This window comes from Pseudonaja textilis, chromosome 3 (genome assembly GCF_049901715.1).
Source record: "Pseudonaja textilis isolate UNSWEBS1 chromosome 3, rPseTex1.2, whole genome shotgun sequence".
Lineage (NCBI taxonomy): Eukaryota > Metazoa > Chordata > Lepidosauria > Squamata > Elapidae > Pseudonaja > Pseudonaja textilis.
In genome coordinates, this window is record NC_141992.1 from 91,569,207 (window position 1) to 91,595,742 (window position 26,536).

General features: G+C 35.4%; 1 protein-coding gene and 1 long non-coding RNA gene across 2 annotated transcripts; one reads left to right on the forward strand and one right to left on the reverse strand.

Moving 5' to 3' along the window:
• Window positions 1-2,567: 2,567 nt before the first annotated feature.
• On the forward strand, window positions 2,568-26,098 carry LOC148126212 (uncharacterized). Its single transcript, XR_015742984.1, has 3 exons — window positions 2,568-2,602; window positions 24,429-24,516; window positions 26,015-26,098. It is a non-coding gene; the product is annotated as an uncharacterized LOC148126212 (long non-coding RNA).
• RGS21 (regulator of G protein signaling 21) lies at window positions 3,213-14,670 on the reverse strand. Its single transcript, XM_026703201.2, has 3 exons — window positions 14,559-14,670; window positions 5,960-6,126; window positions 3,213-3,416 (listed from the first exon to the last, which is right to left on the reverse strand). The coding sequence occupies exons 1-3, from the start codon at window positions 14,668-14,670 to the stop codon at window positions 3,213-3,215; spliced, it is 483 nt and encodes a 160-aa protein (XP_026558986.2).
• Window positions 26,099-26,536: the final 438 nt, after the last annotated feature.

The window sequence follows — 26,536 nt, forward strand, 5'->3', positions numbered from 1 at the left end:
TTGAAACTATCATCAGGACAATACCTTATTGTCCTGATTTTATTCACATTAGCAGAAGCAATCTTTGTATTGTGATTTTTCTTCTTTTAGGTATCTTAGTCTACTCAAAGACTTAGAGAACACCTTGTATATTTTACTGCTTGAAACTAGCTGCAAAACAAGATGCCAATTCTTTTGCTCCTTGGAGATCACTAGGGTACACATATACCTTTGTGATAAAGTCCCACTCAAGAGAAGGCAAATGGAACCCTTTCAACCCTTTACTCTCCTGCTGTGTCACTTATAATTTTAATTTGATGTGATCTGTTCTTAACTGAAACTGTTGCTGGAATAGTATTAACCTTATTAATTAATGTTACTTGTCATGTGAGCATGTAAGTAAAATGTTCATCATAAAAGAGGGTGATGCTTACATCAAGCTATTATACCATGTGACATCTAATAGTATTCTCAGACTGCATAAATCATGTGTGTCAAACTAGATCACATCACATGACATCACTTGATGCATTGCAATGTTTTTTGCCTTTGCGGAACCAAGGTGGGTGTGGCCTGTGCATGATGCATCCAGCCTGACCATGCCAGTTTGATATGCCTGGCATAAATGGTCCTTCAAAGAATATCTGTTGCACTTAGCTAGTATCATTTTGGCTACCTAACCAATGCCACTCACAAACAATTATAAACAGAGGAAACAATTCATTATAGGGCTAAAATTGAGGTAAATAGGAAGAACGTATCTTCTTTTTACCAGTTTCTGCTGTTACTGATTATCTGTAACGTTTTGCCCTTAAGCTGCTCCTATCCGATAATAAACATGATTGGACTTTTTAATGTTTTAGGACAGGGTATCAAACTTGATTTCATTGAGGGCCACATCAGAGTTATGTTTGGCCTTGGGGGGCTGGGGTGGGCATCGCCAGGGTCAATGTGTAACTTTTGTCAGGGGGCACCTTTAGTGGCCTGAGCAGTCTGCCAGTGAAAACGGGCTCCCGATCTCTGTTTTTGGCTGTGACAGCCTCCAGCAACCTACTGCCAGTAAAAATGGAGCTTGTGGGGGGGACGAGCTCTGTTTTTGCTGACAGAGGCACTGTGGCCTGGTCCTTTGCTATTTCAAGGGTAGCCCTGTGGGCCATATCTAAGCACCATGTGGTAGGATTTGGCCCCCTGGCCTTGAGTTTGACACCCCTGCTTTAGGACAATGCTGTTTAGGGATGCTTCAGAAGCAAGTTGACAATATGGATTCCCAACTACCGTGGTAAGAAAGAAACTGTCCATCTCTTTTCTTTCCTTTCTCAGAGTTGATAGGCACAGAGAAAGAGAGATAGAGAGGTAGTGAGATAGAGAAGTTATAGTTAAATAATATAATAACGCAGAGTTAAAATACATTTATACAATATATACAACACTTAAGGCATCAAAATGCAGATTTATGCTAACACAACCACCATCTTGTATTTTCCCTGCTGTTAGGGATACACCCTAGCAGAATCTGCACAGCAGGCAGGCAGGCAGGCAAAATATGTGAGATAAACGTTTTTGTAGCTTACACTCAGTAAAACAGATACACTGTGCTAGTTAAATAGTTTATTCCAGTAATAGTTTTAGCATAGTCAAAACAGTCCATATATCATTCACTAATTCAGTCCGTCCGGGGATTATTCAGTTGCAAAGTCCAGTGTCGAAAAAGAGGTCAGTAAAACTTACGAATATCAGTCCAGTAATATATCTCCTCGCAGTAGAGATATGAAGAAGTCAAACCTCCTTTCTTCCTTCAACGGCAGCAGGGAACACGCAGTTAGCAAATCATCAATCCAGTATATCCAGCAATCGTCAGGTTCTCTTGCTCCCTCTTATGGCGGTTTCACACCGCACCCAAAATTACATGCTTTGCAGTTTAAAGTGACACACACTTAAACTTACTATCATAGTTTATATATATTATTTTACCCAAACTACGTTAGGTAATCTTGTTATTCCTTCACCTGCTCTTCCTCAATAAGTGCTATTTAATCACAGGTTGTTCTAAATAGTGTAGTAATTGTAACATTTCACACCTAATATAATGGTTTTAAAGAAAGATCAGCATAAAAGCAGCTAGTCTGAAGTAATAATAATACTAATAATAATAAAAAATCTGGATTTCAAGCTGGACATGGTGGACATGACATGTGGACATGTCATACATACATTACAACCACCATGTTACTGAGCAAGACCTTCTGCAGAGGGTGGAAAGCAGACTTTAGAAGGAAAAACTTGGAAAATCCAATAAGGGGGTATTTCTGCCATAGCACAATTGCTATCAGAGCAGACAACAATGTGTGAGCTGGAATGAGCCAGGAAAAACTATGTTCAGCTCAAAGAAAAAAAAATGAGTAGAAGACTGAGGCAAGGAGTAGATAGCAAGACTGTTCCTGCACTTCAAGTGCAGTTGTGTCCCTTTTGTAGTTAACTATTAGGGAATAATACGTACAGGGTCACTCCATACACAGGTAAGAGGGTTAAATTTCTTCTGTGTATCTTCCATTCCAAACTCTTTTTCTCCTTTTCTTCACAGGCACTTTCCAAAAGAAGGCATCATTGTTTGACATTGGTAGAGGTAATTTATGTGGCTTTAAAAAAGTGAAGATGGGAAGGACATTCCCGCCCCCCCCCCAAAAAAAAATAAAACAACATAAGGAGCTCACACAACAGATTATATTTTTACCTTTCCATGTATTATGGTCACAGTCTAGATATGGAAATAGATATTGTGTGTTCATGTCCGTATTGACTCCTGGACAAGCCCCTGAAGTTTTCAGTGGGCTGGCTGGTGCCTTAACTACTATTCTTAGCTGGCTCTCTATTATAAGTAAATAAGTAAATAAGACAAGAAACTGGGGGGTGACATAACTTATAATGATCTTGTTTAGTCTTAGCTGAAAGCAAAATGCAACAGTCTCATATTTCAGTTCTGTCACATGAAGCTTTTATTAAGACATAATTTTTTTAAAAAAATCCACACTCCCTAGAATGGAAAACTGAGAGATTAGACACAACATGAAAATAACTTAATCACTAGGTATTTAATTTTTTTAAAAATAAAGCTAAATTCCATTTTTAAAACCTGCATTTTCAATTTGTAAACCATTGCATTAGTGAGTCACCTACCCTGCTAGCCATCAGTATAGAGATGCTAGGAGATTCCAAACTGCTTTTGAGCTTGACCTTTACAAAAATGGGAGCCACCTTTTTTGACTTCTTTTTAGTTCCTTATTTACCAGTTCTTTATAAGCTTCTGACTTCAGAAACCGCGGGAATGAATCTTTGACCATGAGGTTATAGATTAATTTTTGAGCATCATCAAAACAGTTGAGAGTTGGTTTCGAAATAGCCTGCATGATGCGGTCTCTGGTATTGAAGTCAATGTTTATCTGCAGGAAATACAATTGTTTATTCTACTGAATATATGAAATGTTGTCTGGGAGCCAAAAGCAAATAAAATTTGAATCGTATCCCCAAATGCACTCTTTGATGCAAAGCGGCAGGAAAGCTTTTGTTACTAAAATATTGAATACTAATTTTAATTTAGTTTTCTACTCTCCAAAGCCATTTATCGTAATAATAACAACATCAAAACAGCAACAGGTTTTCTGGTAAATAAGATGATGAGCACTCCAAAATTTTTATACTCAATATGTATGTATTGGTGTCATTCTTTTCTCACCTGGCTAACATTTGATTATTTGATCAGTGTGTATGTATACATTTAAGATAATTAAAAAATAATCCCAACCTTCCAATATAGAAAGCTATAGGAATTACATTTTCCCGTGTTCGGTAGAACCATAAGTTTTTTCTCTTTTTTTAAGAAAGCTTTCATTTCTACTTCAATTAAAGCTTGATCTGCCTTCTCTTTGTCATTCTACCTATTTAATCATTGAACTTTTATGAACATTAAAATTCTAAGCATGAATCCGAGAATTTTAGTATTTTGTTTCCAAATCAAATGTGAAAGTTCACAAAAGGAAGCAAAAATGAGACCATTTGATTGAATCAGCTTACTGTCATCGTAGGATAATTGGTTGAATTGTACCCAACTGTCAACAGACCTAAGTCATGTATAAAAAAATGGGAAACCAGGCTGAACAGCATGTTTTTAAACAGAAAATTAAATGAAACTGGCTCTACCTGTTTAAATATTTTATTCCCTTGCATCCATCAGTAAAATAATCAGAGACAAACTGACCACTAAACTAGAAGTCAAAGCCAAGAAAGGTAGGAAGAACTATTAATGAATGATTTTTGGAACAGGATAACTTACAGTAGTGACACAAGATAGAAATAATTTTGATTTATGCAATATATGCTAGACATGTAAAAAAAATATTGTTTTTAGGCTGTTAACTGAACTGAATTGTATTTCCTTTTGTTGTTCTATTCCAAGATGATAAGCATGGTTTGCTTGCCTCAGCCCTTGTTACTTGTGAATGTTCTGCTTTTGAATATTTTAATTTTCTCATTGTCTTCTGCCGCAAAGGCCTGCCAATGCATTTTTCCCTCTGGACTATTGGAAAATGTTATAGTGTGGCACTTACACATAGTCTGATTCATCAACTTGGCATCTACCAAATGTTTGAATTATAATTATCACAATCCCTGACCAATTTTAATATAATATATCACAGAAGAAGGATGTGAAGGCCTTTTCCCCTGGACCCTGGGGATTCTGAACATTGTCATCAACGACAGATGTAGGATAGTTAATAGTGTATTATTTGATTAGACAATACTGGGCTAAAACAAACAATAATCTAACATAGTGTAAAATGGGTTTATTGGATTGTTTTCAATGATAATTTGTTCTCTGGGAACGATGTCTGAATTTCAGTTGTATGGAACACAACCAATATTATGCTCTGTGAAATGTTTTTCTTTTTTTTTTTTACATTTCAACTTTTTTCCCCCAGTGACATCTAATTTTGGTTAATCATGCTGAAGATTCATACTATAAGAGGTTCCAAAGTTTTTAATCTATGCATATATGTCAGCGGTGGGATTCAAACATGTTTACTACCAGTTCTGTGGGCATGGCTAGGTGGGTGTGGTGTGGCTTGGTGGGCGTGTAAAGGAAGGTTACTGCAAAATCTCCATTCCCTCTCCACCCCACTAATCTGCTTTCCAGCTCCATTCTCCTGTGCAGGGCAACAAAAGAAGACCCAGCCGATCAGCTGGGATTCAGGAGGCAGAGTATAGATGGGGTAGACCAGTCAGAGGTGGGATTTGCCAGTTCTCCAAACTACTCAAAATTTCTGCTACTGGTTCTCCAGAACTGGTCAGAACCTGCTGAATACCACCTCTGATCTATGTTATCATCCCCAAATCCTGTATCATAGTAAATCCTCAAAGTTAATGCCACAGAAGTCCAGTTACTGCTAGGCAACCATGGTTACTTCCATCCTCAAATCAGACTTGAACCCAGGTTGGAAACCTGTTTTTATCAAAGGGAGTCTGGAATACTAATTTAACCATCTGCTCCAGGGCCTTTCTCAAAAGGGAGATTAAAAAACAGAAAATAATTATCTGAGGGACATGCCCAAGTCAGTCTTTTTACAGAAAAGCCTTATGGATGCTTCCTCGAGAAGAGTTGGAAGATACTTCTACTTTGCTGACCCACTTGCTGAAAAGCTTCTAGTAGCTCTTATAAATCTAAACAGCCATTCTCCAAAAAGAATACACTCTAATACTCATAATCCTTATTCTTATTTTTAGGTTGAATTAAGAGAAATCATCCATCAATATATGTGGACAGACACAACAAGTGGCTTCTTTGATCATCTCACTATTTGGGGTATGAGATGAGCAACATGATCATAATAATGCATAAAAATCAAATGTATATATCCAAACTGATATATTCATTTTTTTTCTTTTGTAAGGAGTAATCAATGTTTTAAAGCATCCATAACTGGGTTACCTCCTGTGGTGCATCAGCTTGGATAAATTCAGAGTAAATCCTTTGGGCTTTTGAAGCAATTTTAGCAGCTGACTTTGTTTTCTTTAAGTCCTCACAAGCGAGCCAAAATTCAATATTTTCTTCACTGAATTCTGATTTCAGGAAAGTTCTAAATGCATCCAGGCCATCTGAAAACCAGAAAAAGAATGGGGAAACATAAACAACTTCATAGTGTGAAGATCATGAAATACACTGAAGACTATAAGAATAATTTCATTGGCTTTTACTGGAGGAGAACCATAATTCCTTTTTATAGATATGACCCAGTCATGTCAGAACATGGCATTTAACTTGTGTCCATTCTGGTGAGTGATTAATAAGTTAGTGGCCTTTTTATTGGCCATTCTGGAGGGTGAATTTTACCATTTGGACCAAGAGCCTCAAACTCAACCATCAAGAATATTCTATAAGGATTCGTTCATTAAGCCAAAGGCCAAATAACCACCAAAGCCTTTTTGATTCACTGATACATAATTTTTTTTTTTTTTTGAAAACTATTTTATTGGTTTTTTTAACAAACAAACAAAACAGACAAAACATAAAAGCATCAGCTTCTTCCGTACTTATATACAAACAGTGTGTCGGTTGGTTCATCAGTTTTGTGCATTCATTTCGTAGTCACAATTACAATTACCTTACATAATAACTCTTATTATCAATCCAAACTTATATATCCTCATATCATTATTAAAGAAAAAAAGATTTGACTATACTTTTATTCATTCATACTTTATGAGATAACTATAATTTAGGTAATTTATTCTATAACAAATCATATAATCATACCAATTCTATCCTAAAAAAAAACACTTTATAGATGTGGTGTTAAATAGCAAAAGAAAAAGAAAAAACAAAGATATTCCTTATTATCTAACATTCTAAATATTCTATTGTTGTATTTCATCGTCCAACCATTGATAGAAAAGGTCCCAAATTTTATAAAATTGTTTATCTTCTTGCTCTCTAATTTCAAATGTCAATCTACTCATCTCAGCACATTCCAATATTTTCTTAATAATTTCTTCCTGCAATGGAATTTTCTCATTTTTCCAATTTTTAGCAAATACAATCCTAGCCGCAGTTAATACATTTACAATCAGATATTTCAAGTCTTTACTGTATACATCTGGTAGGATTCCCAATAAAAAGAACTCCGGTTTCAAATCTATGTGTTTCTTTGTCATTTTTTCCAACCACATGCGGATTTTAGTCCAGTATTTTCTAGCATCCTCACAAGTCCACCACATATGGTAATATGAGCCAGGTACCTGATGACATTTCCAGCATTTTTCAGATTTATTCTTGAACATTCTTGCTATCCTTGTCGGGGGAAAATGCCACCTGTAAAACATCTTATACAGATTTTCTTTATAAGCTGTAGACATTGTCATTTTATAATTTTGCGACCATAGTTTCTGCCATTTCTCTAAATCAATCCCATATCCAAAATTCCTCCCCCAAGCAATCATAGTTTCTTTAACTTGTTCTTCCTCTAGCTTAATTCCCAATAAATAACCATATAGTTTTTTAATCACCTTTTCATCAGTACCTGTCAAAATCTTATCTAAATCAGTCTGTTTATCATAAAATCCCTCTGTTTTGGAATCTTCATCATACCTTGAGTGAATTTGCACATATGAAAAACAATTCATCTTTATACCTTGTTCCTCTAGATTTTAAGTTCACCCTTTTCATCTAATAATTCCCCATATCTAAGTGTTTGTTCCTTCTTATAAATTATAGGGTAAGAAAATGCTTCTATCGTCGATAACCAAACTGGAATTTTCAAATAACATTGTTTTTTTTATCTTCTCCCAATTTAACCACAAAGACTCCCATATATAATGTCTTCGAAAATAGCCCTGTGTTTTGGTTCCCTTGTACCATAAAAAAGCATGCTAACCCAACAACAAATCATGACCTTCTAGTGTCAACAATCTAGTCTTTCTTAATGTTATCCATTCCTTAACCCACATCAAATTTGCAGCTTGGTAGTACAGCTCCCAATTAGGCAGGCCAAAACCTCCTCTAGTTCTAGCATCTTGCAAAAGCTTCAGCTTTATCCTCGCTTTCTTACCTTGCCATATATACTTCAACACAATTTTATTTAAGTCCTCAAAATAGTCTTTTCCGAGCCTAATTGGTATTGTTTGAAACAAAAATAAGATTCTGGGTAAAATATTCATCTTGATTGTTGAAATCCTCCCTATTAATGACAGTTGTAAATTTTCCCATTTCTTCAAATCTAGGGCTATCTGTTGTTTAAGTTTAATATAGTTATTCTCTTTTAATGTACTACATCTTGATGTCAAATATATCCCCAAATACTTAACCTTGTTCGTGACTTGGATTTTCAACAGATCTGCCAATTCTTCTCTTTGTCTTAGTAACATATTCTTTGACAAAATCTTTGTTTTATCTTTATTTATTTTCAAACCAGCCACCTCACCAAATGTCTCTATCTTTTCCAATAGCTTCGAAGCTGTTTCTACAGGGTCTTCCAAAATAAAGACTAAGTCGTCTGTGAAGGCTTGTAATTTAAATTCTTCTTTTTTAATTTTCATTCCTTTTATAGTTTTATCTTCTCTAATGTTTCTATTCAACACTTCCAGAGTCAATACAAATAGCAAAGGAGAAAGGGGACATCCTTGTCTTGTGCCTTTTCTTATGTTAATAGAGTCTGTAAATTCTCCCTCCATCATTACCTTTGCTGTTTGCTCATGGTAAATAGCTTCTATTGCTTGAATAAATCTTCTAGCAAAACCCATCTGTTCCAATAGGAGTAACATAAATCTCCAGTTCACATTATCAAATGCCTTTTGGGCATCTAAGAATATCAGAGCCATTTGCTTTTCAGGATGCACCTCATAATATTCCAAAGTGTCCAGAATTACTCTCATATTGTCTCTAATTTGTCTCTTTGGCAGAAATCCATTTTGATCTGGATGGATAAAATTATTCAAATATTTTTTAAGTCTTTCTGCTAATATTGAAGCAAAGATTTTATAGTCTGCATTTAATAAAGAAATTGGTCTATAGTTCTTAATTTGCAGTGGATCAGCCTCCTCTTTTGGAATAAGTGTAATGTAAGACTCTGACCATGTTTTAGGTATCGTCATCTTTGACATAGCTTCATTCATAACTTCTAACAATGGAATGCTCAATGATTCTTGTAATATTTTATAGAATTCTGCAGGCAGCCCATCTGGACCTGGTGCTTTCCCATTATTTTGTTTCTTAAGTGCTTGACTTAATTCCATCATTGTTATATTACTTTCTAACATTTCTTCAGTCTCTTTGGATATCTTAGGTAAGTTTGCATTCTGTAAGTACTGTTTGACTTTTTCCTCATCAATATTCTCTTTCTTGTATAGTTGTCCATAGAAGTCTCGGATAATTTCCTTTTTCTCCTTATTACCATAACAAACTTGACCTTGGTCATCTATTAACTGCGATATTTTCCTCGACTCTTTCTCCTTTCTCAGCTTATATGCTAGCCATCTACCTGGCTTATTTGCATCTTCAAAGTAATTCTGTTTAGCATTCCTAATTTTCTGTGCCAGTTCTTCTTTCTCTATTAAGTCCATTTTATGTTTAGTTATGTCCAGTTTCAGTTTGATATCTTTTTTCTGTGGCATTTTCTGTAATTCTTTTTCAAGTCTTGTATACTCATCTTCCAAGGCTTTAGTGGCTTGCCTTTTCCTAATATTCTTTTTTCTTATGTAGTCTATTATCAAGCCTCTAGCATATGCCTTCATTGTATCCCAAATATTCTGAATTGAAGTATCTTCTTTTTTATTTTCTTTAAAGAAAAAGGCCAGTTCTTTCTTGATCCATTGTACAAAATCCTTCTCCTTTAAAATAGTATTATTTAACGTCCATCTCGATCTTTTTTTTTGTCCCTTCCATTTAATTGTCAATGGGTTATGGTCTGCCCAAGTACTTGTTTCAATGTTTATTTCTTGAACACTAGATATTAATTCTGTTGAGATCCAGATCATATCTAATCTGGACCATGATAAATGTCTATTTGAATAGAAAGTATATTGTTTGGTTTTAGCATTTCTTTCTCTCCATATATCTTTTAAAATTAGTTCATCTGTCATTTTAAAAAAAGATTTAGGATGAGTCTTTCTATTGTGCTTTGCTGTTGTTGCTATATAGTCCAGTTTGTTGTCCACAATTCCATTAAAGTCTCCCATCATAATTATATTAGCATAGTCCAGTCCAGTCATTTTCATATGTAATTTTTTATAGAATTCTTCTTGTTTATCATTCGGAGCGTAAATTGCAGTCAAGAGTATTTTTATATTATTGTCCATTATTTCCACCATTAATATTCTTTCATCTTCAACAGCGTAAATCAATTTTGCTGTGGTGGCCTCTTTAATATATAAAACCACTCCTCTTTTTTACATTGAGTCAGAGAAGTAAATAATTTCCCTAGTTTTGGCTGTACTAACAATTGTTCATGTTGCTTTTTAATGTGTACTTCTTGTAAACAAATTATGTCAAACTTTAATTTCCCTAATTTATGAAAGATCTTCCTTCTCTTAGCAGCTGAATTCAGTCCATTTATATTCATTGTAATCAGTTTTTTCTCTTCCATGATTATATTTTATATTTAGGTTTAGCCGCTCTCGTAGATCTTGGTTCACGTTGGTCTTTGATATCCACCTGTCCACCTACTGCGCCTTCTTCTTTTTCAATCTCCATTTGTTCCTCTTGGAATTCAATTAGTGAAACCTCTTTTTCTGCCTCTTCCTCTCTCCTTCCAAAAAATTCTGTGTAGAAAAGTTCTGCTTTCTCAATTGAATCAATTCTGTGTCTCTGTTCTTGCCATGTAAACATCAGTCCTTCTGGGATCAGCCATCTGTAATTCACCTCCTTTTTCAATAGCACTTTGGTCAGAAATCAATATTCTCTTCTCATCTCTCTCACTCTTCTGGGTATTTGTTTTAAGACCAAGATTTCTTTGCCTTTATATTTCAGCGTCTTCTCTCTTGCCGCTTGTAAAATTTGTGTTTTGATGGATTTTTTAGTAAATCTAATGTGAACTTCTCATTGCATATCTTGTAAAAACTCGGTATATCTCATCTACTCCATCCATCATCTTTTCCTCTGTTATTTCCAAAGTGTCAGCCAAGATTTCTATCATTATCGCAGCCAAATCTTGCCCTTTTTCCTCCTCTATATTTTGAAATCTGAGATAGAATTCTGACCTCTCCATCTCCCACTTCAGCATCCCACTTTTTTCTTGTTCAACCACTGTTAGTCTGCTATCAATATTTCCAATCTTCTCCTCTCTTTGTTTACCCTCTTCTTCGACTTTTTGGAGTCTCTCATCATACTTCACCATCATCTGTTGGATATTTTCCACTTTTTCATCAGTCTTCCCTGTTCTTTGTTCAATAGTGTCTGTTTTTATCTTAAGGTCTTGGATTCCTTGCATAATCATCTGTAAGGTTATTTTTCTTGTTCTTTGTCTTGCTTTAACATTACCTGAATTGAACGTTGTCCTCCAGATGGTGGGGAGGCAGAAGTAGATATAGAAGCACCCTGAGGTATGAGTTTCCTGCTCATTTTAAATGATTCAAAATCTTCGAGTTCTTTCAAATTTTAATCCAATTAGGAAAGTAGCCAATTATAATCCAGAATGGAAAAGTCCAATAGTAAAAAGCCCAATAGTAAAGGAGAGAAAAGAAAAAAAGAAAAGATTCTTCAGGTTCTTCCAGACCCTAATCCAATTATGAAATAGCCCACAATAAAAAATAAAAATAAAAAGAAGAAGAAGACCCAATAATAATAGTAATAAAAAAGGACAGAGCAAAAAAAAGATTTCTTCAGGTTCTTCACACCTTAATCCAGCTAGAAAATCTCAATTAAAAAAAAAGAAAAAAGGGAACCAAAATAATCCAAGAGCATAGATAGAAAAAGCAAAAATCTCAATGAAAAAGGAAAAAAAATAAAAATAAAAATAAAAATGAGAAATTCTAAGGCTTCCCCTTGAAAATAAAAAATAAAAATAAAGACATTGCTAAAATAAGAATTTACAGTAATACTGGTAAGGAGGGGTAGCGAAACTAAAAAAAGATTAAAAAGAAAGAAACAACACACTGCACTCTATTTAGTTGTCCAAGGCTCTTGTTATGACTCTCTTCCCTTTCCCGCAAGCTTCAAAGCCAAACCATAGATATTTAATTGTTGATAGAAATCCAGAAGAGCACCTGTAATAATATTCTGCTGCGCTCTTCCCTCTATCTTATCAAATTAAAGTGTCCTTGAGAAGGAGTCTTTCACGGTTCTCTCCACTTCAAGTAAAATATTTTCAAGCCTCTACTTGGCAGTGTTACAAAGTTTCTTAATTCTCACTTTCCCCCCTCCTCCCAGAAAAGCGTAATTGAAGTAAAAAAGAGAACAGGAGATATATATACATATATATACAAAAAGAAAAATAACCAAAGGGAGCCTCTAGCCTCAAGTGTCCTTTCAAGCCTCAAAGTATTGAAAAAAAAAGTTTCTCTCCCAGCCGACACACTTTCTCTTTCAGCCTCTTCCTTTCCGGAGCTGCCCCGACTTCAGCAGCTTGGGGGCTGCCTCTCTGCCGCCAGCAAAAGGGACTTCTCCTGGGTCATCCAGCGACTTTGCAGTGTCCCTGGGATCCACAGGGTATACCCCTCATGATAACCATACCTACGGGATGGTTTAGGTCCGTTTGGACCGGCCAGGGGCGAAGATATCGGCTACAATCTTAGAGCTCGATTGCAAGCCGTACCGTCACAGCGCCAGCTCCTCTCCTCTCCCACTGATACATAAATGATTCTAAATTCTATCAGTCACAACCAGTCTGCTGAAGTATGAGGGGTGTTGGGTGCTGTAGCTCAGCACAATTAGAAGGGCCATAGCCTGCCTGCTGCAGACAGACCAGTTTTCAAAGGGATTTTTAACATATTCATCTCTCTCTCTGTCTCTCTGTCTCTCTGTCTCTGTCTTTGTCTGTCTGTTTGTCTGTCTGTCTGTCTGTCTGTCTCCCCCTTTCTCTCTGTCTCTCTCTCTGTTTCTCCCTCATGCACATGCACATGCACATGCACATGCACAGGCACACACACACACACACACACACACACACACACACACACACACACAGACACACATCTCTTTTGATCAAAGTTCCAAACTTTTTGTTAAATAAAATAGTGTTCTGTCGCCAAATAAGAGATTCACAGACTGGAGTTGAATTCAGCTCTTTAATGCAATTCAGTAACTTCAACTGCAGTCGAGCTGCGGCAGCCCCTTTTATAGCGGCTGCTCCGTGGCTCGCATCCAATGACATTTACTTGAACTTCCCGCCACTGTAAGCGGCCAATCAGATACTAAGGATACTAACCAATCATATCGTTGTTTCTGTTAACCAATAGGACTATCATCCTTGAAAACTTTATTTAAATACACTACACCTAGGAACCTTGAACCAGCCTTGACTCCTGGTGGCTATATGAAGAAGTCCATGCAGTTTGCATGGCAAAATTTTCCAAAGTTATTCAATACTTGCTTGTTCCTAAGAATGAGAAGGAGAAAGAAATGTACAGTCACCCAGCTGGCTTTTCTACCTCGGGCCAGACTAAAATTCAGATTTCCTCACATTTTGGACCAAAGTGGCTTTCACAAACCTACTGGGATCAACTGTGGAACACATACAATATATCTTGAATTCCACAGGTGTCCCGAATAGCAAATGGTTCATGAAAGCCTGTTTTGATCTCATGTCTTTCCCCTATACCTATGCCTTTGCTTACTTTGTTTTTAATTCTATGTTAACTTCTCAGAGTAACATACTGATACAAATATTTCAAACTGACAATTCTTCACTGTCTATTTACACCCTACTATCCTTGTGTGATCAATGAACCAGGTGCTGAAGAGTCAACAGCCTTGAATCTAGACCTCCTGTATATAATTTGGGAAGCTACTGCAGGCTATCCAGAGAATTTCAGGAGATTTCTACTTCCTTATTTAATCCAAGTGAGATTTGAAATGAGTTATTAGTTCTGCTTTAGAACATTTGTTTTTTCTTTGATCAGTCAGCTTAGCAATTTTTGACTTGGTGATATTGCATCAGCAATTTGAGCTAACTGTGGTATGCAAAATAATTCATCCACATTTTTGGGGGTTGAAGGCTTTTTCTCTAGGTATAATCAATTAGATATTGTAGTTCCTTTATTAGGATTTATTTTTATGACAGGAAATATTAGTATATGACAGGAAATATTAGTATATATTTTTGAAGCTCTTGTGGAGTTTTTTGTGGTATCTCATAAGTTTTGTTTTTGTATAATTAAAAAACAATGTTGTACTCTATAAAGTTTTGGTCTGTAAAGTGGCATTAATTAAGCCTATGTGGGCTTGCTGATTATTAATATTAGGGAGGAGAAGGAGCGGTGTAGAACAGGTTTGGGAATATATATAGCTCCTTGGATTTCTTGAGACAAAAAAATAGAAATATGACAAAACATATGTTGAGTGGAGTGGAATGGAATGGAATAGAATAGAATAATCTTACCTTTGTTAGACAAAAGTGTATCCATAGATTCCATCCATGACATTCTTTCCCTAGGGGATGATCTGTAGAAACAATATTTGCTCTTGAAATTATCATTGTGAACATGTGGCATTTTGCTTCAGTTATTTCCTCACAGCTCATGGAATCTAAATTAAGATACTGCTCTTGCCTCTTTTATCTTTCTTGTTTTTTTCACCTTCATGCAATATACTTCAACAAGACAAGAAGAACTAGAGCAAAAGCACAGTGTTAAAGATGTGGATGCTCCATTGGATTTTCACTGGATTTCCTTTTTATTTTGACATCAGCAAGGCTGCTTAATTCCTCTTTCTTTGCTTCCTCCTTAACACCCCAATAGTATTCAGTTATAATTAGTTAGCTATATTTATTAATTATAAGGATTCTCCAGTGCAGGTCTGCAAGGAACTTTTAATTAAGTATATAACATCTCAATAAAACACATGTTTGCCACCATGGAAGAATGGTTGGTCAAATTGACAAAATTAGCTGAGATGGACAAACTGACTTCTTTGATTAGAGAAAGGAAAACATTAACTTTTATTGGTGTTTGGAATCCACTTATGAACTTTTTGTGTATTTTTTTAAAAAAATGTGATATATGGTTTGACAATTAAACAGGATAGAAATATTGACAGAAAGACGGAAAGAAGAAAGTCATGATGTAACTTTAGAGAGAAAGAGGTTAAAATATATATGTACTTCTAACTTTCTAACTACTATGAAGAACACTACTTCTGTGCATTTTCATATATTTTTTTATATTTTTCTTTTTTCTATTTTGTTTTCTTAGCTTGCTTTTAATTTTCTCTATTATTTTTCTATTTTTCATTGTTTCTGTACTTATTTAGTTTGCATTGATTCTTATTATTGCTTTTAGTGAAAAATTTTCCCACATACTGATTTATCTTGGAATAAAGCCTATTAAACACATTAAATTGGATATATATTTGGATAGGCATGGATTCCCTAACCTTAGAAGAAAAAAGAAAGAAAAAATAATCAATGTGAAATGATTGCACAAATGAATGCATCATGTAATTTAATATAATATCCAGGTTACCTATTCAGGAGAGAGTCTTGTTAGCTGATCAAAAGGAAAAAAATAGAAGGAAAGGTATTAGAGACGTTTCAGCACAGAATTGCTCTATGCCTTCTTGACACTGAGTGGGTGCAGTCATTCATTCATATGATTCTTCTGCTACTGAGAAGTAGAGCTGTCAAAAAGGTTATTGTGCTAACATTGGGTAATAAATAGGCTTTGTCTTAATCCCTTACATATACTGCTTTAAAAAATAGGCTTTCCAGTTCTGATTCTCAACAAGACTTTGATTAAATGTTTGTTAAAAGGCAGTAACAGAATTTGTCTCTGCTAAAATCTAGTTTAGTTTCCTCTCTGAAAAAAAGAAAAACTTGTCTTCTTATCCCAACTCCAAGAATCTCATTAGTTCAATATATTCCAGCTCAGGTCAGATTTATCTAAATCTAGGATCTTGTCAGGGCAAAATAAGATCTTTTCCAAGCTGGTTAATAATTTCAAGTGCTTTTTTCTTCTTCTTCAAAGAAGCAGTCCTTGAGCTTTGATATATGTACCACCAGCTGCAAACAGAGAATTTCCAAGAATCTGAAGAATTATTCAGAATCCCACTGATACCTACAACACATTCATTACAGTAGAATTTGTCCATGCGGTGTTTCCAAGGAAGAGCTGTTAATCTATTTCAATGTCTACTACAATAGTTCAGCTATCTATTTTTTTTAAGTAGCCTATTCCCTAGGAAGCAATGTTTATTATGAATAGGTCCCTAAACTTCTTAGAAGACAGCAGACCAAAGGGCAATGTGAAGATCACTCTTGCATTAGAACAAAATATGTTTTGACTTGCCCTATCTCCTCGAATGGTAAGGCATATTCAAAAAACATGATAATCCCAATACACCAGAATACAAGCTTGACTTAACCTTCCATCCTCCTGAAATTGGTAAAATGAGAACACAGATTGTTGAAGGCAATATGCTGACTCAGTAAATTGCTTAGGGTGAGCTGTAAAGCACTATGAAGCAGTATGTAAGTCTAAATGCTATTGCTATTTTAGTCTTTTACAGAGGATCACTTCCAGTGATGACCCTTTCAAGTGAAGAAAAATTAAGAAAGAATTGCAGTTTGTTTAGATGATTACTGAGGAGATAAGAATTTCACATTATATACTGTACAGCATCTTCTTTCCTAAAAAAAATTTCTTTCAAGAAAAGAAAAAAACTTTAAAAAAATAACTCATTTTATTGGCATGTTTCACTGTGCCACTCGTCACAGGTACACTAGCTTTTGCTTTCTGGTTAATTCTGTGCGAGATGGATAATGTGAGAGGAAGAATATCATAATTAGCACACCTATAATTAAACAATAGTTTTCAGACTGGTATTTAACATCTACAATGTTTCTAAAATAATATTTTCTTAATCATAGACATAACAATAACAAATTATTTGATGCAATAGAGGTAGATTATTTTAGATGGACTTGGATATTAACAAGATTCAAAGGAGAATAGTGATTATCTTGTCTAATAATCAGAACAAACGAAGACATTCACATAATATTTTAGAGTGAAGAAAATGAAGATTTGAAAAAACTTAAGGAAGAAAAAAGCAGGAAATTAAATCATAAACCAAAGGAAAATAAAATTGTATTGAAGATTTTACACATTCTGCCTCTAGTTGCCTCTACCCCCAAAAGAGCAATCTCCACAGGAAGTGGTTTGAATCATATACTTCACAGTCAGTGGCCAAGCAGAAAATGCAATTGGTGGCATTGTTAGGATGAAACTTTGTGGCCAAAATCTAGGGTTCCACTTTATACTGTTATATAAAATGCTCCATGCCATGTTTGCAGTTTTAAAGGTTTCTTTTTGCCTGCTACCCACTATAATGCCTAAGTTGGGGCTGTCTTAACACATGGGCCTGATGGGCACTTGCCCATGGGCCCCATAAGCATAGGGGCCCCATACTAATCTGTGTATGTTAACACTTCAATGCACCTTGTATCATATAAATACAGCAACTGTATGGCTTACTGAATATTATTGTGTTTTTCAAGCCTCATGTATTATCCAAATGTTTATCATGTTGATTAGTTGTTGCTGCACAGCATGTTTTTAATGTTTCAACACTGATTTTTTTGGAAGTGCCAATAAAATAAATATATGTTTAATTTTATCGACCATTTACATTTTATTCCTGTGAGTAGTTGTCATAGGGGCCCCAGTACACTGCTTTGCTCGGGGCCCATAATGCTATCAAGACAGCCCTGGCATAAATGTTTCATTTTTTTGTCTCTGTTTTTCTATTTTCTCTTCACCTATGCCCAACTGACAGGTTTGGAACCTCTGGAAAAGTATATTCCAACTAGATAATATCCATCAAAATCTAGTAACCTGAAAAACTGACAGACCCACTGTGGGTAGATCCATAATAAATTCAGGCATCCAGGCAGAACAATCGGAAAGTGGTTTGATAAACAGCTCATGATACCAGTTTTATCCTGGAACTCTGAGGATGCATGAATAGAAAATTCTTCCTGCAACAAGAAGTTTTACAGTTTTGCATGCAATGGAAATGGGATAGATCCTGTACGTGAGGGCAAATAAATGGAGGAACAGAATTTAGCTTTGTTATTTTAAATAGTGTGAGAAGTGAATTTTATTAATAACTGTTGAGCTGAAAAGCCAGTATTGGTAAATGTTTGGAGGTCTGCAGATTCTCAGAGCTTCCAGGGACTACATATGAACCCTAGGCTTCCAGATGTATTTTCAACCCTATTAGATCTTTTTCCATGATGGATGGAAAAATAGGTGGTAGTGGGAATGGGCTAAGGTAGAAAAAGTGTCTCGCATCAAAATGATGCTTAAGCATGGAATGAGAGATCTTGGTGTGACTTATGACATGGATGGTAACTTTGAGGAAAGGAAAGAAGAGAGGCTACCTAGGAAACAATCAGATAAGAGGGGTAAGAACTCACAGTCTTTTAACTGTCACAGAAAGAAAGTGAAGAAGGATCTGTTCTAATAAAGTAAGCAGTTGAGAGTGGAAGGACATCTGTGTTTCAGACGTCCAAGATTCTGTTAATATAGACTTACAGTAAAGTAGATTTAGCTCATCTAGTCATGTTTCCTGTCTGGAATATCCAGGAAAGGTGACACAGCTGCCCTATGTTTTAACTAAGGATATGATTACTTCACAGCTGAAGATTCTACTTTTTAAAGAATCAAGCTTGGGAGGCTTAACAAGTAACCCTAACCCAGGATGTCAAACTGGCTGTCACTGGGCTGGATGCATCACATGCAGGCCACACCTACCCAGGCTCAACAAAGGAAAAAAAAAACATTGCAAAATGTCACGTGGCAACATGTCCTAACCCTATTTATAATCTTGTCCTTAACTCCATGACATCACTTGTAAAAGCCTTTTTAAGGACATATAATGCAACACATATGTACATGTACACAAACACATACAGAAACTATGTATTTAACATATCAGCGGTGTAGCACACTTACTTTATTTTTATTTTTTTGCTCCTAAACACCAGAAAATCATGTTGCCCAAGAGGTGGCTGTTAGCTGGATACACTTGATGAAGTGTCTAATGTCATATGAATTCCTAGACTCCAATCAGTGTCGAATGTACCATTTTACAAGTTGCAAGCATTTCCTGCTTGTTTCTCTCCAATGTCAAAACAAAAATGCTCAATACAGTGTTCAGTGTTCAAAAGGAATGGAAAAGTAGGAGCAAAACTTGATTGATAGGATTATACAGAACTCACTAAAAGTCTAAACAGGGCTCTGGTTATTCATAGAATATAACATCACCCACCTCTAAAGAACACTATTATTAGAAATTATCCAGAAAGCCTGATTGACATCACCAGGTAAACTGGCCCTCAGTTTATGTTATGCATTCTATTTATATCCTATAAGCCTATAATAATAAAAGAAAGATTGCTGCTAGGTCCACAGCCGGTGTTCCTCATCTGAGGAAAACATTGTAAGGGATGTTGATTATTCTTCCTTGACTTCCAGCCAATCTTAATGCAGAATAAAATGAGCTAAAGGTAAACCCACTAATCTTATGAATCCTACTGTTTAGCTGTGACAAACTAAATTATATGAATAAGCAAAATAAATTCCTCATTTAACCTTGAGCCCTAAAAGAGACATAAGAGTAGATGAAAAACAACCCCAGTGTCAGATCCGTGTATCTGTCATTTTTTCAATGGAAGAAGAAAAGGGGGGAGTCTGATAAAGAAATCCTTCTTGATGTAACCTGAATATATTTAATCGTATATCGAATTTGTATAACCTACACATAATACAATGGAGAGATGAAACCCAGATGGCCAGAACCTATCACCTCTGAGAGAGACAGCCAGGAGATGAAGAGATCATAAAAATTCCACAGTGAGATGTGGCCTGGGAAACTCTGAAAAAGATCATTCAAAAAAGGGGGTGGGGGGAATAAACATGTTGGCTCTTGGTTTTACTAAATACACATCAAGATAAGGGGAGGGATTTTAAACTCCCTTATCTATCTCTACATGCCCGAGAGACTTTAGACGCTGCTTTTAACCCCTACATGAATTGTCTCATCTCAATAAAGGATTCCTTTCTGATACATTTTGATACGTTTTCAGAAGTTCATTCTAGTTGATTGAATGGGAAAAGTTCTGTAGCCCGACACCCGGGCAAAAACAAATTAGCAAAAGGAAAAAAATAGACCATATTTGATAACTTGACCAATACGGGGTAGTAGCAGTGTTACAAAAAAGGAAAAAACAATAATTTTAAAAACCCTTAGGTACTTAGACTGTACACCATTTCTTGTATTTGCAGCAGTATATAATGCCTTATGTTCTAGAAGCTGAAAGACAGTAGTGAACATACTCATGTTGTGTGTGGAAAATAATACTGCAGCTGTGAAGCCATAATTTCTGAAGTGTGTAAGAAATTAGTGATAAGGTTTGGAGATGAATAAGGGTCTTTTAAAAATATAGTTTCAATGTTTGTTGAATAATCATCTAATAATATAAATATAACTTGAATACCAGGGGTGGGATTCTACCAGTTTGCACCTATTCGCTAGAACCAGTTGTTAACTTTTTAAGCAGTTTGGAGAACCGGTTGTTAGATGAAATCTCCTTTTGGTTTTTTCCACTTTACTGGCCTAATCCTGTAGGGAAGGCATTCCTTACATTCTGGTGGTGTAACTGCCTCTCTGTTAACCCTTATTATATTCTTGCCAGGACTAGACACCCTGTTTCCAGAGTTTCTCTGGAGGTTTTTTTTTTCTCCTTTGCTGGTACTTTGCTTGTGTGAAGCCCGAAATTGACATGTGTAAACCATTTCACTTGGAAACCTGACAGCTTGACTTTCTTAAAGGGTTAGGATTGTTTTAAGGTTTTTACACTGCTGTTGGGAGAAAATACTCCCCTGTTGGAGTGTTGAAGAAATAATTGAATTATGAAGCAGAGCTGCTGGAAATAAACTTTTAATGATAAGGAACAAGATGAGTGACATTCAGCAAGGCTTCTTGGCTAGCTAGAAAGATTGACATTCAAATGTGAGTTTACATATCCTTTCTGAGTTTTGGTCTAAAACTAGTTTTTGGTGAAGTTTAATTCTGTGCTTGGTGATGTTTAATCCTGTGTTTATTGATGGGGTAATTTTCCCTATTCAGCTTTGTTTGGACGGAAAAAGGTTACTCTCTGTTCCTGAAAAGAAACTGAGTTGAGAAATCTGGCTAGTTCCTGTGTCTATTTGTTCTGGTAATTGGTTTAACAAGCAACAGCTACTGTTGTGATTTAATTATATGTATTGTGTTTGAATTTTTTTCCTGCCTCATGGTTTCTTTTTCTATCTGGGAAGGGAGTCTTCCTTTATTGCTTTAGTGGTATCTGGTACTGTCCTTTTGGGGTGTACTTCCAAGAGACAGGATGCCAGCTTGGCACTGATTTTTTTTACTGCCTTTCTGGGAGGCATGTGATCTTTCCTTAAATCTGGATGATTTCCTTAGGACATCTTGTGAGGTGAGTGAGACTAGCTGGTGCCTTTAAGTGGTGCAAATAGATCTAAGGATTGCTTCTCCTAGGTGTGCTCTTTCTGGAGAGCTTTAGTGACCTCTCTGCAAACGGGTTTCACTTTATGAGCAAGAGTTGGCTGCTGATAGTTATCATTGCATTTTAACTATTTTAATTCCTCAAGGTTCTCTGGCACCCTGCCTGATTTGTAACTCTGGCTTGCAGGTATTTTAATCTAATTATTGGTATTTAGGGCAGCTTTTTGCAAGCAAAGAAGCTTTTGTATTTTTGTACAGGTAATCCTTGACTTCCAACTGTTCATTTAGTGACCATTACAACTGAAAAAAGTGACTTATTACTGTTTTTCACACTTACGACCATTGCAGTATCCCCACAGTCACAAGAGGCTAGGTGAGGAGAAATCTTGGTGTGCCTCTTGATGTGAGTGGTATTGAGCTGGCCACGCCCAGACAGTCACATGAGCACCAAGCTTTGCCCACCAACTAAGCTATGCCCACAGAACTGGTTGCTAAAAAATTTGAATCCCACCCCTGTTGAATACATACATATATACATATGTTTAGCCCATTCTTTATGTTTAGTTAAAACCTAAAGAGTTACTTGCTTCATTCTGCTTTACAGTAAATTATTACTGTAAATTATCACAATTATTATGTTTGGTAATAATTAGTTTATTCATTTAGTAGTTCAGCTCAGTCTCCTAAAATTGTAACTCCCAACTTTTCAATCAGAAGCATGAATTCCTTCAATTATCCGTGCAGATTCCTGAATTTTCTCCTAGTGTCAGTATAATATATCAAATCATAGTATTTCCTCTATCTACTGATATGTTCTCTCTTGTACATCAACTTGACTTGATGAACAAACTAATGATCAGTATGATAGGAAATGCTATGCAATGGCACCATTTTCATACAATTGTTGTCTAGGATATTTTTTTCATTTAATGTTTTTTTCTTTCTTTGGAGATGAGAAAATGAGTTGTTTTATCTATTCTCATCAGTGACTGGGATAATTCTGTGTTATAAGCGGTGAAGAACAAGATGGTATTCCATCTTTATTTTACATGCAAATGCTAAGCAGAGAACAAGCTGCATTTTATTTCAGCACTGGACAGCGTCTTTCATTAAAATAGTAGGTTGTCAAGATTGTATGTCACATTTTTTTTCTCATCAGTATTATATATTCCATTAGGAAATTTCCTCTTTCTGTCAATTGAGGTGATTGTATCCATTTTTATTCATCACTTCCATAGTCTGTCTATTTGACTCTCTTCTACCCATGCCATACAAGAAAAAATCCTCACCATCCTGAATTTGGTTATGACTTGTATCCTATCATGTTTGACAGAGACAGAAAGAGAGAGAGAGAAATTCTATTCAATTGCTGAAACACTTATTAAAACAGTTTCTGCCAGGGCACCTGCAAATTGCCACAAAATGTCATTTTCTAAGAGACTGGGAATGGATTCTTCTTAATTTGTCAATTATGCCTGGAATAGCTCTCATTATAAAGGGGTTTGGAAGTTATCAAGTCATAGCACTCCAATCAATCAAACACTAACAAAGCCTCTCATTTCATTTGTCATCCTGGACCATTAGAGCTTTTTCTGCTATTTTTAATTTGAGGATTTGTCATACTTGGACTGGATTTTTTTTTCTTTTGAAGGTTGGGAGGAAACTATAAAGTATCCTTCTTGTTGCTACATACCTGCATATTTGACATAAGAAAATATTTTCTTGTAAACTGACCAGAGCTATAAACTTTACAAACTGAATAAAATCAACACCAAACAATCAATCAATATAAATTGAAAGTTTAATCCAGCATTCAGTATCCTATAGTGACCAGCCAGATGTTTCTAGGAAGTAGAAGTTGATTCTCATTCTACATTGTTCATTATGAGATTCCCTATATAAATCATGAGTAATATATATCCACCTGATTATGACTACACTTATTAGTGATTTATTATCTGTTATATTCGAAGGGTTGGGCTCACAAAGACGAGAGACTCCGGTTCAGTAACAACAGCTCTTTATTTATCAGTCAATTCAGCTCAAGAGAATAGCAGCCGCAGCAGCTCTTTTATAGAGCTCGGCAGGGCTTTAGCGGCCAATGACTTCGCTTTGAGTCTCCCGCTGTTGGTATTGACCAATCGTGGCAGACTCTTAGCGAGCCAATCACAGTTGCCCGGTTAATTGAACCAATAGGAATGCAGGGTTTCAAGTCTATCAATATGGAACATTACCATTTCTCCCTGTTTTGTTATTTTACTTTATTTAGGATTAAAGTTACAAAGCAGGTGAGAGCTTAAAAATATTCAGCTCTGAAAAGACACATAAAATGACACAATTGCAAACACAAATATTTATACAAAATGACAAAATTGTGCAACTTCTCTTTGATTTACAATTGAGATAGAACACATTTTTTACAGCAGTGTGAAATGAAAGCATGCAAATTTTGAGTGGAGGCTAATGACTTTTCTCTTTCTTGAACCTCTTTTTATTGGAGAATGGAGCAGACTGAGCTTTAATGATTTTGTTAACTGGTTGCTGTATCTGTATTCTATTGCTAAGTATCCCGAGCACTGTTTCTACTAGAAAAGGTAATACTTAACATTAAATAGTATTTATATAATATAATATTTATATTAGTATAATAATATAATAATATAATAATATAATAATATAATAATATAATAATATAATATAAGAGCTGAGGTGGTGCAGTGGTTAGAATGCAATATTATTGCAGGCTACTTCTGCTGACTGCTGGCTTCCTGCAATTTGGCGGATCGAATCTCACCAGGCTCAAGGTTGACTCAGCCTTCCATCCTTCCAAGGTGAGTAAACTAAGGACCCAGATTGTTGGGGGCAATGTACTGACTCTGTAAATTGCTTAAAGAGGGCTGTAAAGCATTGTGAAGTGGTATATAAGTCTATGTGCTGATGCTATCGCTATAATATAGTTTAGAGTCATGTAGTGTAGTACAGTACAGTACAATACAACACAACACAATATGAAACAATAAAGAAGTTAATGGATTCTCTTCTATCTTTCCCAAAATAGGTTTAGGATATGAGACTTGGCCACCAGTCCCTTCCCCATAAATGTCTGTGAAACAGCTAAAATATCTTCTTTGACAACCAAGTCTTAGAATACATTCTGCATATAGCACTGAGAGCCATAGGCAGTTGACTTTGCCAGAAAGGTAGAAAAATATTTGAAAACTCAAAGTCTTACTTGTATTGCCCTCAGTACATTGTACATTCAGTACATTCAGCTTTGCCAACTGCTTAAGAAGTGTTTCATCACTCAGTTTCTGGGAACTTTGAAAGTGCAGGGTTTCAATATTGCTTTGAGCATTTCGTGTAAACCTGAGAGTACTGCAAATACATCAAAAAGCAATGTATGAATTTGGTGACATTTTCTATTGTATTTTAAAATAGTTTTACTGTGTCTCAATGAGTTGAAATGCTGGTTTTTTTTTAAATTAAAGATGCTCCTCTAATTTTGTGCTTTATCTGTTGAATGATTGTTGCAGTTGGAAGGCTGATTCTTTGATGAAGTCCCCCATATAAATAAAAATTAATAAGAGAATCATTATAATCACCGCTATCATCAATAATCATATATCTGTTTATATAGAAATATGTCCTATTCTATTCAGTAGGGCCTATCTCAGATAATTGTGCATTGGGTTCTCATTTAAGCTTTTTTTAGGTTCCATCCTGCAAAAAATTTTGTATGATTTGTTTATTGATTGCCCAGCCACTTGTCATTGTTACAGCCTTAGCTTCCCTAGTACATAGAGCAAATGCAAATTAGTAATGGTGGTATTCAATAAGACAATAAGCAACACTAATCACAATGAATGAAGAATAGCAAATATAAAATTGGCTAATAGACATTCATATTATATTTTATTAAAATCATCATGAAATTTAAAAAAAGCATTTTGACTTGGCTTTGAAAAATTGTAAAATTACCATCAATTATATACAAAAACTATTTCATATTTGGGAATATGTGACTTTAAATATTAGACTGTAAGTCATTTAGAGTTTTAAGTTAAGTAACAATACTGTAAATTACAACCATGTCCACTGAAGAATAGCTAGAAGTATTACCCATTAGAACATTAGAGGACTATCTCTTTTCAGCTCAGAAGAAACTCTTTCAGGGGCAGTCTTTTTGGGACTGCAAGCAAGTTTTGAAAAGAACCGAATAAAAGTTGTGTTTGAGATTAAATCCAGAATGACTGTGTTCATTCTTTTCCATTTATTCCTAATATCCCATGGGCTCTCTCATTCTCTAATATTCTCTATTCACTCTCCCAGGTAGCAAGATATTTGAGGCATGAGCAGAAGGAACTTGGTCTGAATTGATTACGTGAAGATTTTTGAAATTGTGTTTAAAGCTGCTTGCAATTATATGAAGTAATCTCATTTTTAATGTAAGTATTCCTACATTACAATAACACATTAGAAAGACATGGGTCCTTGTAGCCTACCTGTACCTATTCAAAACTGGCTACTGGCATCGGATATGTGATGAGAAAAGAAGTATAATCTGTATATCCTTTTCTTGATATGAATTACATGATACACAATGTTTTTGCCTTGTCAGGATTCCAATTTATTTTATCAGTCTTTATTCGATTCTTTACTGAACCAAAGCATTGAATCAATATTGTATTATTTTGGTGACTAAGACAAATAAAAGTAGAGTTGGGAGTTATCAGTCCAGTAGTATTTCATTTAATTGATAATATGAAAGATGACTGTAGGATCAAGGAATATCTTCAAGGTCATAGCCCTCTGCACACTCCTGATCACTTCACTTATCAGAAAAAATAACAT

Coding starts and splice junctions, on each gene's coding strand:
- RGS21 (XM_026703201.2), bottom strand. CDS start 14,670: ATGCCACATGTTCACAATGATAATTTCAAGAGCAAATATTGTTTCTAC. Junction 6,127..14,558: donor TACACTTTTGTCTAACAAAG/GTAAGATTATTC, acceptor TCTGGTTTTCAG/ATGGCCTGGATGCATTTAGA. Junction 3,417..5,959: donor AAGCTGATGCACCACAGGAG/GTAACCCAGTTA, acceptor TATTTCCTGCAG/ATAAACATTGACTTCAATAC.